At 46.8% G+C, this 15,657-nt stretch overlaps 1 protein-coding gene and 1 long non-coding RNA gene across 6 annotated transcripts; one reads left to right on the forward strand and one right to left on the reverse strand.

Moving 5' to 3' along the window:
- Window positions 1-377: 377 nt before the first annotated feature.
- On the reverse strand, window positions 378-1,958 carry LOC307081386. The gene is made up of 4 exons (XR_013812144.1): window positions 1,220-1,958; window positions 934-1,096; window positions 696-757; window positions 378-414 (listed from the first exon to the last, which is right to left on the reverse strand). It is a non-coding gene; the product is annotated as an uncharacterized lncRNA (long non-coding RNA).
- A 4,462-nt stretch (window positions 1,959-6,420) lies between these two features.
- LOC307081747 (uncharacterized protein) lies at window positions 6,421-15,301 on the forward strand. 5 transcript variants are annotated; one of them, XM_079745057.1, is made up of 16 exons: window positions 6,421-6,812; window positions 6,998-7,092; window positions 7,211-7,274; window positions 7,680-7,990; window positions 8,119-8,185; window positions 8,744-8,797; window positions 9,010-9,359; window positions 9,488-9,554; window positions 10,082-10,135; window positions 10,365-10,714; window positions 10,843-10,909; window positions 11,438-11,491; window positions 11,721-12,052; window positions 12,184-12,247; window positions 12,776-12,829; window positions 13,043-15,301. In XM_079745057.1, exons 1-16 carry the CDS (start codon window positions 6,506-6,508, stop codon window positions 13,600-13,602), a joined length of 2,850 nt encoding a protein of 949 aa, XP_079601183.1. In that variant the 5' UTR covers window positions 6,421-6,505; the 3' UTR covers window positions 13,603-15,301. The 5 variants fall into 5 exon arrangements, with proteins under 5 accessions (XP_079601183.1, XP_079601186.1, XP_079601185.1 ...); XM_079745060.1 differs by having other exon boundaries at window positions 10,846-10,909; XM_079745059.1 differs by having other exon boundaries at window positions 9,491-9,554.
- Window positions 15,302-15,657: the final 356 nt, after the last annotated feature.

Genomic DNA, 15,657 nt, shown 5'->3' on the forward strand with positions numbered 1-15,657 from the left:
TGACACTTAGTACCTTCTCATGCATGCTTTAATTGAAAAATCCATACCTGGTCCTTCCGTGTCCGGGTGGGCCACCTCCTCTACCTGCAGGGCCCCCTCCTCCACCTGCAGGGCCCCCTCCTCCACCTGCAGGGCCCCCTCCTCCACCTGCAGGGCCCCCTCCTCCACCTGCAGGGCCACCTCCTCCACCTGCAGGGCCACCTCCTCCACCTGCAGGGCCACCTCCTCCACCTCCAAAACCTGCAGGGCCACCTCCTCCAACTGCAGGGCCACCTCCTCCCCCTCCTCCACCTGCAGGGCCACCTCCTCCAACTGCAGGGCCACCTCCTCCCCCTCCTCCACCTGCAGGGCCACCTCCTCCCCCTCCTCCACCTGCACGGCCCTGTCCTCCACCTCTCCCATGTCCATGTCCATCTAAGATGACATAAGATAACACTCACTCAAAGTCCAACAGTGGAACTTCAACAGTGCAAGTGTAAATTCAGTTTTAAAAAATATGAAATTAAGACCATACAGATCTATACACATCTATACACATAAATAACCATAAACAAACATGAAAAGAGGTTAGCACTTATACAGCTGACTTAGTATATTGTAATTTGTAGCATAATATATTGGAGTATATATGCAGTATATAACAATATATAGGATTAGCCTCTTTAATTGTCATAGATATTCCTGTATGTCTTCACCTGAGTGGTCCCCCTGCCCTCTTCTGGCCCCTCTGCAGTCCCACTTGCAAAAGGGGTCCATCCTGTGCAAGTTTGAAAAGTGTTGCAAAGGGTTATTAAATTGCAAATGGCAACCAAAAAAATTGTAGCAATAGTTCCATGATAAAAATGAATGTGGTGGACAAATAACAAGATGCAGTTAGTATTTTGGTAAACAAAGCAGAGGGTGTGTGAAATTTATAAAAATAAAGAATCATACCTTGACAAATGTACTCATGGATGGAGCCCATTTTTTTGAGGGACTCCTCCGCAAATGTGGCCAAGGTGCAACGAGGTGTGAACACCTTGACCACATGGCTCTTTTTAGTGGCTTTTCCAAGCAGCAGGACAGGTTTATATCCTGCTGCTTGAAGCTTTTCGAGCTGTAAGGAAATCACAGCATGTTAATGTTTTGCCTGTAGTAATCAAAAAAGACCTACTATTCAAAGCAATAGTGATTCAGACAGTTAAAGGTAGAACATAATTAATCTGAATTGTTTACATACCAGGAGGAACATTTCCTGCTTGACAACAGCCATGTTGTGGTTCTTCTTGCGGGAAGACGCCCACTCTTCCCGCTTAGCCTCAAATTTTCTCAAGGCAATTTTGAGGCGTTCCTTTACAGGCTGGACCATTTTGCAGTGGCTGCAAACCTTTTTAGCGCAAGGCAGAATGGTTTTGCAGGAGGGGCATGTTTTACATGTGCTGCCTGGCATATTGAAAGATTACCTAATTTACAAAGACACAGACAAACCGAATAGACAGATAAACAAAACAGATTAGATACACAGATAGTAGATAGATAAGAAAGATTATAGATATAAAATATTAGCATTGGCAGAGAGATAGTTAAGATGTATGATGCTTATTTGAAGCTGCAGGGAGAAAAAAGTAAATCACTAAAAACAAACTATTTTTTACAAACAGCCGACTACATTGTGTAAATTACCTTCTAACATGATGCTGTGTATGGTACTTATCTAAGCCTTTCTCATTGTTCAATTTCAATTACTAACGAACTAGCTAGCCTACCCGAGGGACAGGTGGCGACGTAGGCCTACATTAGCCTATGAAGCAACGCTTTTGTTATCTGTTATTAGCTGTTAATACCTGTTAATATTCTTTGACAACGGCAATATAATTATTTGCACTATCAACTCCATAATCTTAGTATTTCAAGCATTCAACCGTTTTTAAATAGCAGTCAATCATAGTTGAACTTACGTCACACAAACCAGCACCGCAAATTTTCGGTCACTCCAGAGTTGACGTCTTTCTTTCAACCCGGTGTCACGCGATTGCGTGCTCCTGCGCACGACCGTGTGCGTGTGTGTGTGTGCGTGCGCGCGCGCGCGTGTGTGTGTATAACACGCTATTTTATGTTGAAATGCGACGTAATCCAGTGTTCACGAAAAGTACACTGTCAACGTATGCTTTTGGCGACTGGGTTGGCTCTCAGATATACGTGTTTCTAACAAGATGATATCATTAAAAGTTACATAAAGTAACAGTTTAATAACACAAACGCAGGAAGCACGTGAGCTGCTAGTTTAGCGAAAGCAACCTGACGTCGTTGAAACATGCGAGCGAGCCGATCAAATCCTAATAACTATAAAACTAAAGATCAGACACAATCACTGACTAAAGATTATGCAAGTAAAAAGTATATTTCTCGCTAGAAATGTTATTAGAAACACGTTTAACGGTGAATCGGTCCTTAAATATTGCATTTCCCATTCAGATAATAAAAATTAATAAAGATCATACACATTCACTGACTGAAGATTATGTAAGGAAAATGTACATTTCTCGCTAGAAAAGTCATTAGAAACGCGTTTAATGGTGTATCTGTCCTAAAATATTGCATTTCCCATTCAGATAATAAAGATTAATAAAGATCATACACATTCACTGACTGAAGATTATGTAAGGAAAATGTACATTTCTCGCTAGAAATGTCATTAGAAACGCGTTTAATGGTGTATCTGTCCTAAAATATTGCATTTCCCATTCAGATAATAAAGATTAATATAAGCTACGCCATGTTCCGGAGCCGCGGGGGATTCTGGGAATTGGGGTTCTCAGTTGACAAATGGGGCTTTTGTTAACTTGTTTTGTTGTTAGGATACAAACGTGTCTCCCCCCCTCAACAAACGTGTCCCCCCCCCCCCCCCCCCCCCCCCCCCCCCCTTCAACTAACGTGTGTCCCCCCCCCTACAATCGTGTGTCGTCGTCCCCCTCAACAAACGTGTCTCCCCCCCCCCCCCCTCCCCGGTCAACAACAGTCTCCCTCCCCCCCCCCCTAAACAATCGTGTCCCAAACCCCGAAACCCGCCTCCATAGCGGCACACGTGGATACTGTAGGTATAACACGCTATTTTTTACGTTGAAATGCTACGTATCCAGTGTTCATGGAAACGTGCACCGTCAACGTTTTTTCTTGGCGACTGGGTTGCTGGGTTGGTGTGTCCCCCCCCCCCCCCCCCCTACAATCGTGTGTCCCCCCCCCCCTCAACAAACGTGTCTCCCCCCCCCCCCCCTCCCCGGTCAACAACAGTCTCCCCCCCCCCCCTAAACAATCGTGTCCCAAACCCCGAAACCCGCCTCCACAGCGGCACACGTGGATACTGTAGGTATAACACGCTATTTTTTACGTTGAAATGCTACGTATCCAGTGTTCATGGAAACGTGCACTGTCAACGTTTTTTCTTGGCGACTGGGTTGCTGGGTTGGTGACACAAACCAGCACCGCAAACTTTCTCTCCCGCTTGAGATGACGTGTTTCTTTATAGTGTAACGACCTCGCCGGTGACATAATCATGTCGAGTCATTAGTTGAAGGTAGTTTTAATGGACCAAAAACCAGGTCACTGAAACCCGTAACATTGTAACAACATTGAAACCAACAGCTGAAAACCGGACCCAAACAAACCCCGGTTACCCCGGCAACACGGTCTCACTCGCGTGCAGGCCCCCACCCTCCTGTTCTTCCAAGGCCCTCCCCCAGCTGACCTAATGATTCGCCCCACACGCTGTTTGACAAGAATAACATTACAATACATGCACATAGAACAACTGGCATAACGGACAACGAAATATAATGTAACACATAACACACAAACTATTTAACTGTCCCAGGGTCGCTACAATAGATTCATGGGTCTGATTCGCCGATTTCCCATGCTGATATCCCGAAAGATTCTCGAGCATCTTCGACAATTTGGCTATAGATTGTCTCATTACACGCTAAATAATATAATTATAGCCTAATTATATATATAGGTTTTGGCATAAACATAACTAGGGTGCACTGTACTATCTGCGCACACCCTTTCTGAAGCCTCTCTCTCGCTCTCTCTCTCTCTCTCTGTCCCTCCCGCTCTCTCTTTCTCTCTCTCTCGTAGCGTTTTGTGGAGAACGTTAATTGTCTTAGAACACTCCCATTCAGAATGCATTGGTTTACATTTCGTTTTGTGTAACACGCAAAAAGTCGGACTATCGTGCTCGGGAACACGCTTCAATAGATTAACGTTCGTGCGCAGGAGCACGCAATGGCGTGATACCGGGTTGAACCAAGTGCAAGTATTACAATCGCTAGGCTAACCCATTCCCTGTGTAAAGCAATGATAGCAGCTACTGTAGATGCTACACAATTAAGTACCTTGAATAAGTGCAATGTATGTATGTATGTAATGTATGTAAGTGCCAGGACGTACAACATTCAATGGTGGCTGTGCATTGGTTTCTATGCAGTCGAGGTGAACTCTGAACAGGTGAGTTTTGAGTCTTTTGCGGAAGCTGGTGAGCGACTCTGCGATCCTGACATCGGTAGGGAGCTCGTTCCACCACTGAGGTCCCAAAACAGAGAAAAGTTGTGACTTCGCTGATCGACCTTTGCTTGCTCTTAGCGATGGCGGTACCAGACGTCCAGCTGAGGTAGTTGAGCAGAGGGATCGAGCTGGGGTGTGTGGTTTTACTAATGCTTGGAGGTAGACAGGGGCAGTTCCATCGACTGCCTTGTATGCCAGTACCATCATCTTGAATCTGATGCGAGCTATTACAGGGAGCCAGTGGAGGTCTCGGAAGAGGGGGGTTACATGTGAGAACTTTGGTAGGTTGAACACGAGGCGCGCTGCCGCATTCTGGATGCGCTGCAAGGGTTTAATCGCAGAGGCAGGGAGTCCAGCCAGGAGCGAGTTGCAGTAGTTGAGGCGGGAGATGACCAGTGATTGGACTAGTAGCTGAGCTGCTTCCCTTGTGAGGAAGCGCCGGATCTGGCGGATGTTGTAAAGTGCAAATCTGCAGGATCGGGCCACCGCAGTGATGTTTGCGGTGCAGCATAACTGATTGTCCAACACTACACCAAGGTTTTTGGCAGTTGGAGAAGGAGATACAGTGATGTCCTCAACAGTGACCAGTAAGTCCATGTGTGGGCAATCTTTCCCTGGTATTAGGAGGAGCTCAGTCTTGTTGAGGTTAAGCCTCAGGTGATGGGCAGTTGTCCAGGTGCTGACTTCTGCCAGACATTCAGATATGCGTGTTGCAATCAGGGCTTTGTCAGATGAGGGAAAAGAGAGAAATAGCTGAGTGTCGTCAGCATAGCAGTGATAGGAAAAGCCGTGGGATGTAATTACAGAGCCCAGAGATCTGGTGTAGAGGGAGAACAGATGAGGCCCCAGTACAGAGCCTTGAGGGACACCTGTATCAAGCGTGCAAGGTTTGGACAAGGAGCCATTCCATGTTACCTGATAAGTGCGATTCATCAGGTAGGATGTGAACCAGGAAAGGGCAGATTCAGCTATGCCAAGTTCGGCGAGTTTGGCGACAAGTTCGGTGACATTCCTGGCTAAAAAGGTTTTATCCATGTTTGGGACTACCTGTCTTTGTGAACAGGTGTTCTCTGTAGTGAACCTAAATAGAACCAAGCACTGCTCAAGGTTAACAAACGCACACTTGAATGAAATTGTGAAATGCGCTGCTACTTAGGATTTTACACCCTATATGTGATGCACTCGTGAAGGCTAAAAGATGGCAAGTTTAAAGAGCCAGCAGCAGCCGATAGACAGCAGTGAGAGAAAAAAAAAAGGTTAATCAGCAAGAAGGCCTGGGCCTAATGATGCTCTCTCAGAAATCGTTCTCAGCTTCAGTAGGCCTAGCCTACAAAGTAGTTTGATCTGATGTAGCCTAATCTTATTGCTCATGCAATGCTATAACTTTTAGCGTTTGTTTATTTTATTTTTCATAAATGTGCACATTTACATTTTCAAGGCAGTGTGATAACTTTCTGCATAGCTCCCATTTGAGCTTAGTGTGGTGAGTTTAGTGTGGTGAGTTGGTTCAGGTGGTGAGATGTAAAAACGTATTCACTCAACTGTATACTAAATATAAAAATAAACCAGTTGTTAAAGAAAGTGAAATGCATTATATTTCAATTCCATTGGCCTATTTGTGAATAAATGTGCTAATATATATCCCTTGTGATCCCTGATTATGTAGGCTAAAATGTAGGCTGAATGATATTGCATAGTACTGAAAAACAACGATTTGGAGTTGACATAGGTTATGGAGACAGGAGAAACGGACAGGGAGAAAGAGACTTCATTGCTAATTTCAAGTTGGCCACAACGTGTCACATATACACGCACACGCACGCACACGATGTTGTTTTCCAGTAGTTACGGTAATATACCGGAAGGGGCCATAGCATCAGACGCTCTCCGTTCTGGGGTTAATCAACATCACAGGGTTCGTTTCATTTCAGTCTGTTACTTCTCGCCGGTAGTCGAGTAAAACATGTTAATAAGCATGTCGCCGAGCGGCTCCACTTTGGAAAAACAGCTTTCGTCCATAATGGCCGTACTTGCGAAAGTGGCCGTGTCTGAAATTAGCCAACTGTTCTCAGAAGGCTCGACTACCCTTTGCTTACAAATAACTCAGAGCCTGAAAGAAAACGAAGCACTGAGGAAGAGGATGAAGGTGATGAGGAGTGAGCTGTTATCTTTGCGGCTTCAAACGAGATCAAATGCATCGCGTGCGGCAAGTCGTCTCGCCCTGGCTCGAGCCAACATCTGCAAACCAAGTTCTGAACCACTGGGAAATGGTGAGTTGAATTCCGGCTGTGATAGGTGGAAAACAGGACCGTACAAGTGTTCAGGGGGTACTATTAATGACTACATTTGTAGTAATAGGAAATAGTTATTATAATAATCATGATTCGTAATTAACAATTAATAATGATTTGTAACGTAGAGAATGTAATGTATTCTTCATCATCATCATTATCAGGCCAAAAGCCCCTGATGGACCACAAGGCGGTTGGAAATCCCCCTTATCTTAAACCATCAATAAGTGAGGCTTCCTCTATTATAACTCCAGCAGAGGTAGGCACAAAATTCACGTAGAAAGCACACACCTTTATGATTCAATGGATCTTAAATGGGGGGTTCTCTGCAAATGCAAGATTATGTATTGCGTGTGTTTTCCTTTTTGTGTGGAAAGCAGGTGACCCCAGACATCATTTCGATCAAGGATGAAGAGGATATCAGTGGATGCAGGCCAGCAGGTGAGTCATACACATTGCATCAACGATTCCAGGCTGCCTACTAAATTCTACCTGTGCTTAAAAGCCTGGTCTTCTTTTACAAACGCATCTTGACCAGTGTCCTGATAAAACACGTGTACATTTCTAAGATGGAGACAGCCAAGAGCCCAGAAGCTGGTGTATCATTCTTGAACAATGAATCAATTGAAAACGTATAAATGTTAGTTGATCTGCTTACAGAGAATGACACGTTGTCGCTTGTTATTTTCAAAATATAATAATTGTCTCACATGTGATGTTGTGCTCGGATCGTTTTGCGCTGGTGTTCGTTCAGTGTCCTCAACCTGGTCACCCTCTTGAGCTTCGAGTCTAGGGAGGAGGGGGAGTACACCCTTTTGTGAAAATATTTCTTTTCTCCCTCTGCAGAAGACTGCGATGCGTTTGGAGACCACAGCATGCAGCGCGGCGCCGCCTCTGAGCGTCTGCGTGGGGAGTTGAGGATCCTGAGCGTCCACGGACAAGGGGAGGGCCCACTGGCGGTGGACGGCCATGACACCCTCTTCACCGCGTCCAAACTGGAGGCCCTGAGCTCGCTGTCTGTGGACCACAGCGTGGCCAAGAGCCTGGACTGCGGCGAGCGGTTTGTCTGCCGCGAGGAAAGGACTGTGCAGCTTGAAAATCCCCCTTCTCATTCCCCATCCAAAAGGGAGGCGTCCTCTGTTACAACTCCAGCAGAGGTAGGCACAACATACACACAGAAAGCGCCCACCTTTTATGATTCAATTTGTCGTTAGTGGGTATTGAAAAATTTTCCGTGCAAATGCAAGAATATGTATTGTGTGTGTTTCCCTCTTAATGTGGAAAGCAGCAGACTCCAGACACCATCTTAATCAAGGATGAAGAAGATATCGTTGTAGGCATGCCCTCTGTAGGTGAGTAACACACATTGCAGTCATGTAAGCAAGCAAACAAACTGGATCAACTGATATTCTACCTGCGCTAAAAAGCCCGTCCTCCTTGAACAGCGCATCATGACCAGACCCCTGCTCAAACACTTTGGGAGTTGCATTTCAAAGATGAAAACAGCTAAGAGCCTAAAGGTTTTCAAGACGGATGCCACATGGGCTGGTTTATAATTTTCCAATAATAAATTAATTGCAAACGTTTAAATGTTAGCAGATCCACTTACATCTAGCCCTTTCACACATGCACTGTAAGCCTGACATCCTCCGGATTACACCAGGAGGGGCTGTATGTTAGAACGCAAATGTCAGAATCTGCCCCTCTGGAGTTTGCCCGGCCCGGCCCCTAGTGTGATGGAGAGCCGGATGATTGACAACGAGAGAGTGGGCGTGTTGTCGGTGTGTTGATGACTGCAGTAAACTTTCTAAACCCTCAGTGTCAAGTAGTACATACAAAGTACATACTGTAACCTTTTGTTCAAATTATGTATTAATAAAATTTCTGTCTCTCTGTTTTCCTCTCTGCAGAAGAATGCGATGCCTTTGGCGACCACAGCACACAGCGCAGCGCCACCTCGGAAGGTCTGCAAGTCTGAATGTCGCTTGTCTCACATGTCATGTTGTGCTCAGCTCATTTTGCGCTGGTGTTCGTTCAGTGTCCTCAACCCTTGTCATCCGCTTGGGCTTCGAGTCTAGGGAGGAGGGGCTGGAGGAAACATCCCTCTGAAACTGTGGCTCTTTTTAAACTCTCTGTGTCAATGTTACAAACACAACTTTCTGTTTTTTCTCTGCAGAACATGGCGATGCCTTTGGAGACCGCAGCACACAGCAAGGAGCCAACTCTGAGAGTCTGCAAGTGGGCGCCCCTGGCTCCTCCCACATGTCCAGTCACAACGGGGAGCTGCGGATCCTGAGCGTCCACGGAAAAGGGGAGGGGCCACTAGCGGTGGACGGCCATGCCACCCTCTTCACCGCGTCCAACCTGGAGGCCCTGAGCTCGCTGTCTGTGGACCACAGCGTGGCCAAGAGCCTGGACTGCGGCGAGCGGTTGGTCTGCCGCGAGGAAAGGACCGTGCAGGTTGGAAATCCCCCTTCTCATTCCCCATCCAAAAGGGAGGCGTCCTCTGTTACAACTCCAGCAGAGGTAGGCACAACATACACACAGAAAGCGCCCACCTTTTATGATTCAATTTGTCGTTAGTGGGTATTGAAAACTTTTCCTTGCAAATGCAAACATATGTATTGTGTGTGTTTCCCTCTTAATGTGGAAAGCAGCAGACCCCAGACACCATCTTAATCAAGGATGAAGAGGATATCGTTGTAGGCATGCCCTCTGTAGGTGAGTAACACACATTGCAGTCATGTAAGCAAGCAAACAAACTGGATCAACTGAGATTCTACCTGCGCTAAAAAGCCTGGTCCTCCTTGAAAAACGCATCATGACCAGAGCCAGAGATGGAAACAGCTAAGAGCCCAAAAGTTTTTCAAGACGGATGCCACATGGGCTGGTTTATAATTTTCAAATAATAAATGAATTGCAAACATTTAAATGTTAGCAGATCCACTTACTGCTAGCCCTTTCACACATGCACTGTAAGCCTGACATCCTCCAGATTACACCAGGAGGGGCTGTATGTGGGAACGCAAATGTCAGAATCTGCCCTTCCGGAGTTTACCCGGCCCGGCCACTAGTGTGATGGAGAGCCGGATAATTAACAACGAGAGAGTGGGCGTGTTGTCGGTGTGTTGATGACTGCAGTAAACTTTCTAAACCCTCAGTGTCAAGTGTATACAAAGTACATAGTGTACCTTTTGCTCAAATAATGTATTAATACAGTTTCTGTCTCTCTGTTTCCCTCTCTGCAGAAGAATGCGATGCCTTTGGCGACCACAGCACACAGTGCAGCGCCACCTCGGAAGGTCTGTAAGTCTGAATGTCCAGTCTAGAATAAATGCGCTTGTCTCACATGTCATGTTGTGCTCAGCTCATTTTGCGCTGGTGTTTGTTCAGTGTCTTCAACCCTTGTCACCCGCTTGGGCTTCGAGTCTAGGGAGGAGGGGCTGGAGGAAACATCCCTCTCAAACTGTGGCTCTTTTTAAACTCTCTGTGTCAATGTCACAAACACAACTTTCTGTTTTTTCTCTGCAGAACACGGCGATGCCTTTGGAGACCGCAGCACACAGCAAGGAGCCAACTCTGAGAGTCTGCAAGTGGGCGCCCCTGGCTCCTCCCACATGTCCAGTCACAACGGGGAGCTGCGGATCCTGAGCGTCCACGGAAAAGGGGAGGGGCCACTAGCGGTGCACGGCCATGACACCCTCTTCACCGCGTCCAAACTGGAGGCCCTGAGCTCGCTGTCTGTGGACCACAGCGTGGCCAAGAGCCTGGACTGCGGCGAGTGGTTGGTCTGCCGCGAGGAAAGGACCGTGCAGGTTGGAAATCCCCCTTCTCATTCCCCATCCAAAAGGGAGACGTCCTCTGTTACAACTCCAGCAGAGGTAGGCACAACATACACACAGAAAGCGCCCACCTTTTATGATTCAATTTGTCGTTAGTGGGTATTGAAAACTTTTCTGTGCAAATGCAAAAATATGTATTGTATGTGTTTCCCTCTTAATGTGGAAAGCAGCAGACCCCAGACACCATCTTAATGAAGGATGAAGAGGATATCGTTGTAGGCATGCCCTCTGTAGGTGAGTAACACACATTGCAGTCATGTAAGCAAGCAAACAAACTGGATCAACTGAGATTCTACCTGCGCTAAAAAGCCTGGTCCTCCTTGAAAAACGCATCATGACCAGAGCCAGAGATGGAAACAGCTAAGAGCCCAAAAGGTTTTCAAGACGGATGCAACATGGGCTGGTTTATAATTTTTAAATAATAAATGAATTGCAAACGTTTAAATGTTAGCAGATCCACTTACAGCTAGCCCTTTCACACATGCACTGTAAGCCTGACATCCTCCGGATTACACCAGGAGGGGCTGTATGTTAGAACGCAAATGTCAGAATCTGCCCCTCTGGAGTTTACCCGGCCCGGCCACTAGTGTGATGGAGAGCCGGATGATTGACAACGAGAGAGTGGGCGTGTTGACGGTGTGTTGATGACTGCAGTAAACTTTCTAAACCCTCAGTGTTAATTGTGTACAAAGTACATAGTGTAACCTTTTGCTCAAATAATGTATTAATACAATTTCTGTCTCTCTGTTTTCCTCTCTGCAGAAGAATGCGATGCCTTTGGCGACCACAGCACACAGCGCAGCGCCATCTCGGAAGGTCTGCAAGTCTGAATGTCCAGTCTAGAATAATTGCGCTTGTCTCACATGTCATGTTGTGCTCAGCTCATTTTGTGCACGTGTTCGTTCAGTGTCCTCAACCCTTGTCATCCGCTTGAGCTTCGAGTCTAGGGAGGAGGGGGCTGGAGGAAACATCCCTCTCAAACTGTGCCTCTTTTAAACCCTCTGTGTCAATGTTACAAACACAACTTTCTGTTTTTTCTCTGCAGAACACTGCTATGCCATCCGAGACCGCAGCACACAGCAAGGCGCCAACTCTGAGAGTCTGCGTGTGGGCGCCCCTGGCTCCTCCCAAATGTCCAGTCACAACGGGGAGCTGCGGATCCTGAGCGTCCACGGACAGGGGGAGGGCCCACTGGTGGTGGACGGCCATGCCACCCTCTTCACCGCGTCCAAACTGGAGGCCCTGAGCTCGCTGTCTGTGGACCACAGCGTGGCCAAGAGCCTGGACTGTGGCGAGGAATGGACTGTGCAGGTTGAAAATCCCCCTTCTCATTCCCCATCCAATAGGGAGGCGTCCTGTGTTGCAACTCCAGCAGAGGTAGGCACAACATACACACAGAAAGCACCCACTTTTTATGATTCAATTTGTCGTTAGTGGGTATTGAAAACTTTTCTGTGCAAATGCAAAAATATGTATTGTATGTGTTTCCCTCTTAATGTGGAAAGCAGCAGACCCCAGACACCATCTTAATGAAGGATGAAGAGGATATCGTTGTAGGCATGCCCTCTGTAGGTGAGTAACACACATTGCAGTCATGTAAGCAAGCAAACAAACTGGATCAACTGAGATTCTACCTGCGCTAAAAAGCCTGGTCCTCCTTGAAAAACGCATCATGACCAGAGCCAGAGATGGAAACAGCTAAGAGCCCAAAAGGTTTTCAAGACGGATGCAACATGGGCTGGTTTATAATTTTTAAATAATAAATGAATTGCAAACGTTTAAATGTTAGCAGATCCACTTACAGCTAGCCCTTTCACACATGCACTGTAAGCCTGACATCCTCCGGATTACACCAGGAGGGGCTGTATGTTAGAACGCAAATGTCAGAATCTGCCCCTCTGGAGTTTACCCGGCCCGGCCACTAGTGTGATGGAGAGCCGGATAATTAACAACGAGAGAGTGGGCGTGTTGACGGTGTGTTGATGACTGCAGTAAACTTTCTAAACCCTCAGTGTCAAGTGTGTACAAAGTACATACTGTAACCTTTTGTTCAAATAATGTATTAATACAATTTCTGTCTCTCTGTTTTCCTCTCTGCAGAAGAATGCGATGCCTTTGGCGACCACAGCACACAGCGCAGCGCCACCTCGGAAGGTCTGCAAGTCTGAATGTCGCTTGTCTCACATGTCATGTTGTGCTTAGCTCATTTTGTGCACGTGTTCATTCAGCGTCCTCAACCCTTGTCATCCGCTTGGGCTTTGAGTCTAGGGAGGAGGGGGCTGGAGGAAAGATCCCTCTCAAACTGTGCCTCTTTTTAAACCCTCTGTGTCAATGTTACAAACACAACTTTCTGTTTTTTCTCTGCAGAACACTGCTATGCCATTGGAGACCGCAGCACACAGCAAGGCGCCAACTCTGAGAGTCTGCGTGTGGGCGCCCCTGGCTCCTCCCACATGTCCAGTCACAACGGGGAGCTGCGGATCCTGAGCGTCCACGGACAAGGGGAGGGCCCACTGGCGGTGGACGGCCATGACACCCTCTTCACCGCGTCCAAACTGGAGGCCCTAAGCTCGCTGTCTGTGGACCACAGCGTGGCCAAGAGCCTGGACTGCGGCGAGCGGCTCGTCCACCGTGACGAGCGGACTCGGCATCGGCGCGGCCGCAAGAGCCGGCCCTGTGTCGTGTGTGGCAGGGTGTTTCCCAACAATGCCACGATGACCATCCACATGCGTACCCACACCGGCGAGAAGCCCTACAGGTGTGACCAATGCAAGAGGCTTTTCAGACAGAAAGGCACCCTGAAGATCCACATGAGGACTCACTCCGGGGAGAAGCCCGAAGTGTGTCTGAAGTGCAACGCCAGTTTCGGTGACCCGAGCAATTTGCGTCGCCACATTTTCATTCACACGCGCAATGGGGTGCTTTGACACGGGGCAATGTGACGCTTTGATTGACGCCTCCATCATGTATTCGATGAAATCACTGCTCTATCTTTTATTCATTACAATTAAGGATGCCTTCCATCGTTTAGATATTTATAAAAACAATTGATATTCCTCTTTTTATTGTTGTTGATAATCTATGTCTATGTCATTACCCTTTAGGGCTGATTATGGTCCCACGTTCGCACAGCGCAAGGGGGTTACGGACCCTCCTTGCGTCCACCGCCAGGGCCTGGCGTGCGCCTCCCAAAAATTGTAACCTTCCGTCGAGGCGACGCAGCAGCAAGGGCTGTGATTGGGCCGCTCACTAAAACCCGACGTGGGACCATAATCAGCCCCTTGCCTTTGTTATCACAGATTGCCTGCCAAATTAACTTAGAATAGTGCAAAGTAACCCCACATTATACAAGATAGTTTCCTGATTACCCATGGACCCCCCCTGACTGGTTCTTGGTCCCCTTTTGTGCCACCTCAATAAAAAAGCTTGGAATCGTCCGAATGGTCGGAGTGGACTGGTGCCGTGCCGTTAGCCTGGCCTACAGATGGCGCACCGTCAATGGTCGGGAGAAAGCCAGGTGTTGCGACAAAATTCCGAGAGAAAGTACAGACCGCAAATGGAGGATACGATTTTTGGGCATTTCACTGTATTTTGCATCATGAAGTGTTGTGTTGCAAAAAGCGAGGTCTGATCAACATCGGTTTGACACTTTTCTCAGTGACAATGAGATTCAGGCTGGCCTACCATACCATACTGAAGTAGGCCTACGGTGGTTAAGCCGAGGTGCCGTCAAGCGTTTCTTTGACCTACGAGAGAGAATTGTGACAGTTCATGGAGAGCCCAGTGAAGGAACTCAAATGCCCGGAATGGGTGCAGGATGTTGCCTTTATGGTGGATATTACACTGCACCTGAATAATCGTAACAAATTGTTGCAGGGCCGCAAAAAAGTTATACGCAGCGGTGACACCGCTCATTTCCCATGTCTAACAGCTGTGCGTATGACCGGACGTAATGCTGACATGGAGCAATACAAAGACAAGATAACAGGATTGCTGCGGTAGTTCGAGCGGAGGTTTCAGGTCTTCAGTGAACTTGAGAAGGAATTTGCCTTATTTTGCTCGCCATTTACAAGCCTTCTGATATGCCAGCTGACATCCAACTCGAGATAAGTGACTTGCAGTGTGATACCGATATGAGCATCGAAGAGGGTTAGGACACGTTTTTATCAATATCTCTTGCCAGGGTACCTCAAATTAACATTCCTGGCGGCAAAGGTTTTATCCATGTTTGGGACTACCTGTGTTTGTGAACAGGTGTTCTCTGTAATTAACCTAAATAAAACAAAGCACCACTCAAGGTTAACAAACGCACACTTGAATGAAACTGTGAAATGTGCTGCTACTCAGGATTTTACACCTGATAAGTGATGCACTCGTGAAGGCTAAAAGATGCCAAGTTTAAGGAGCCAGCAGCAGCCGATAGACTGCAGTGAGAGAAAAAAAAAGGTTTATCAGCAAGAAGGCCTGGGCCTAATGATGTTCTCTCAGAAATGTTTGGACTGATGAATACAGATCTTTGAAAATAAGATTACTCTGGTTTCATATTAAAAGACAATGAATATTGTGCAGTATATCATACTCAGTTTCAGTAGGCCTAGCCTACAAAGTAGTTTGATCTGATGTAGTTATTGCTCATGCACTGCTATAACTTTTAGCGTTTATTTTATTTTTCATAAATGTGCACATTTACATTTTCAAGGCAGTATGATAACTGTAGAATAGCTCAGACGGAGGCTTTCTTATGGAGTTTTATTTAACATTGCACAGCTAGTACATGTTATCAATTCTAACATCGCTAGCCAACCAATCAACCGGGGTCTCATGCTCACGTGAATACGTGGCTCATTGGGCTAATCAAAGCTCATCAATGCAATGCAGATACAACATTCTACATCCCCCTTCTTTAGTTTAACACCTCCAATAACAGGAAACATGCATTAAAAGAATATCTCAGAATAAACAGCTGTTTTGTTAAACGAGTT

This window comes from Pollachius pollachius (genome assembly GCF_949987615.1).
Source record: "Pollachius pollachius genome assembly, chromosome: 10".
Taxonomy (NCBI): domain Eukaryota; kingdom Metazoa; phylum Chordata; class Actinopteri; order Gadiformes; family Gadidae; genus Pollachius; species Pollachius pollachius.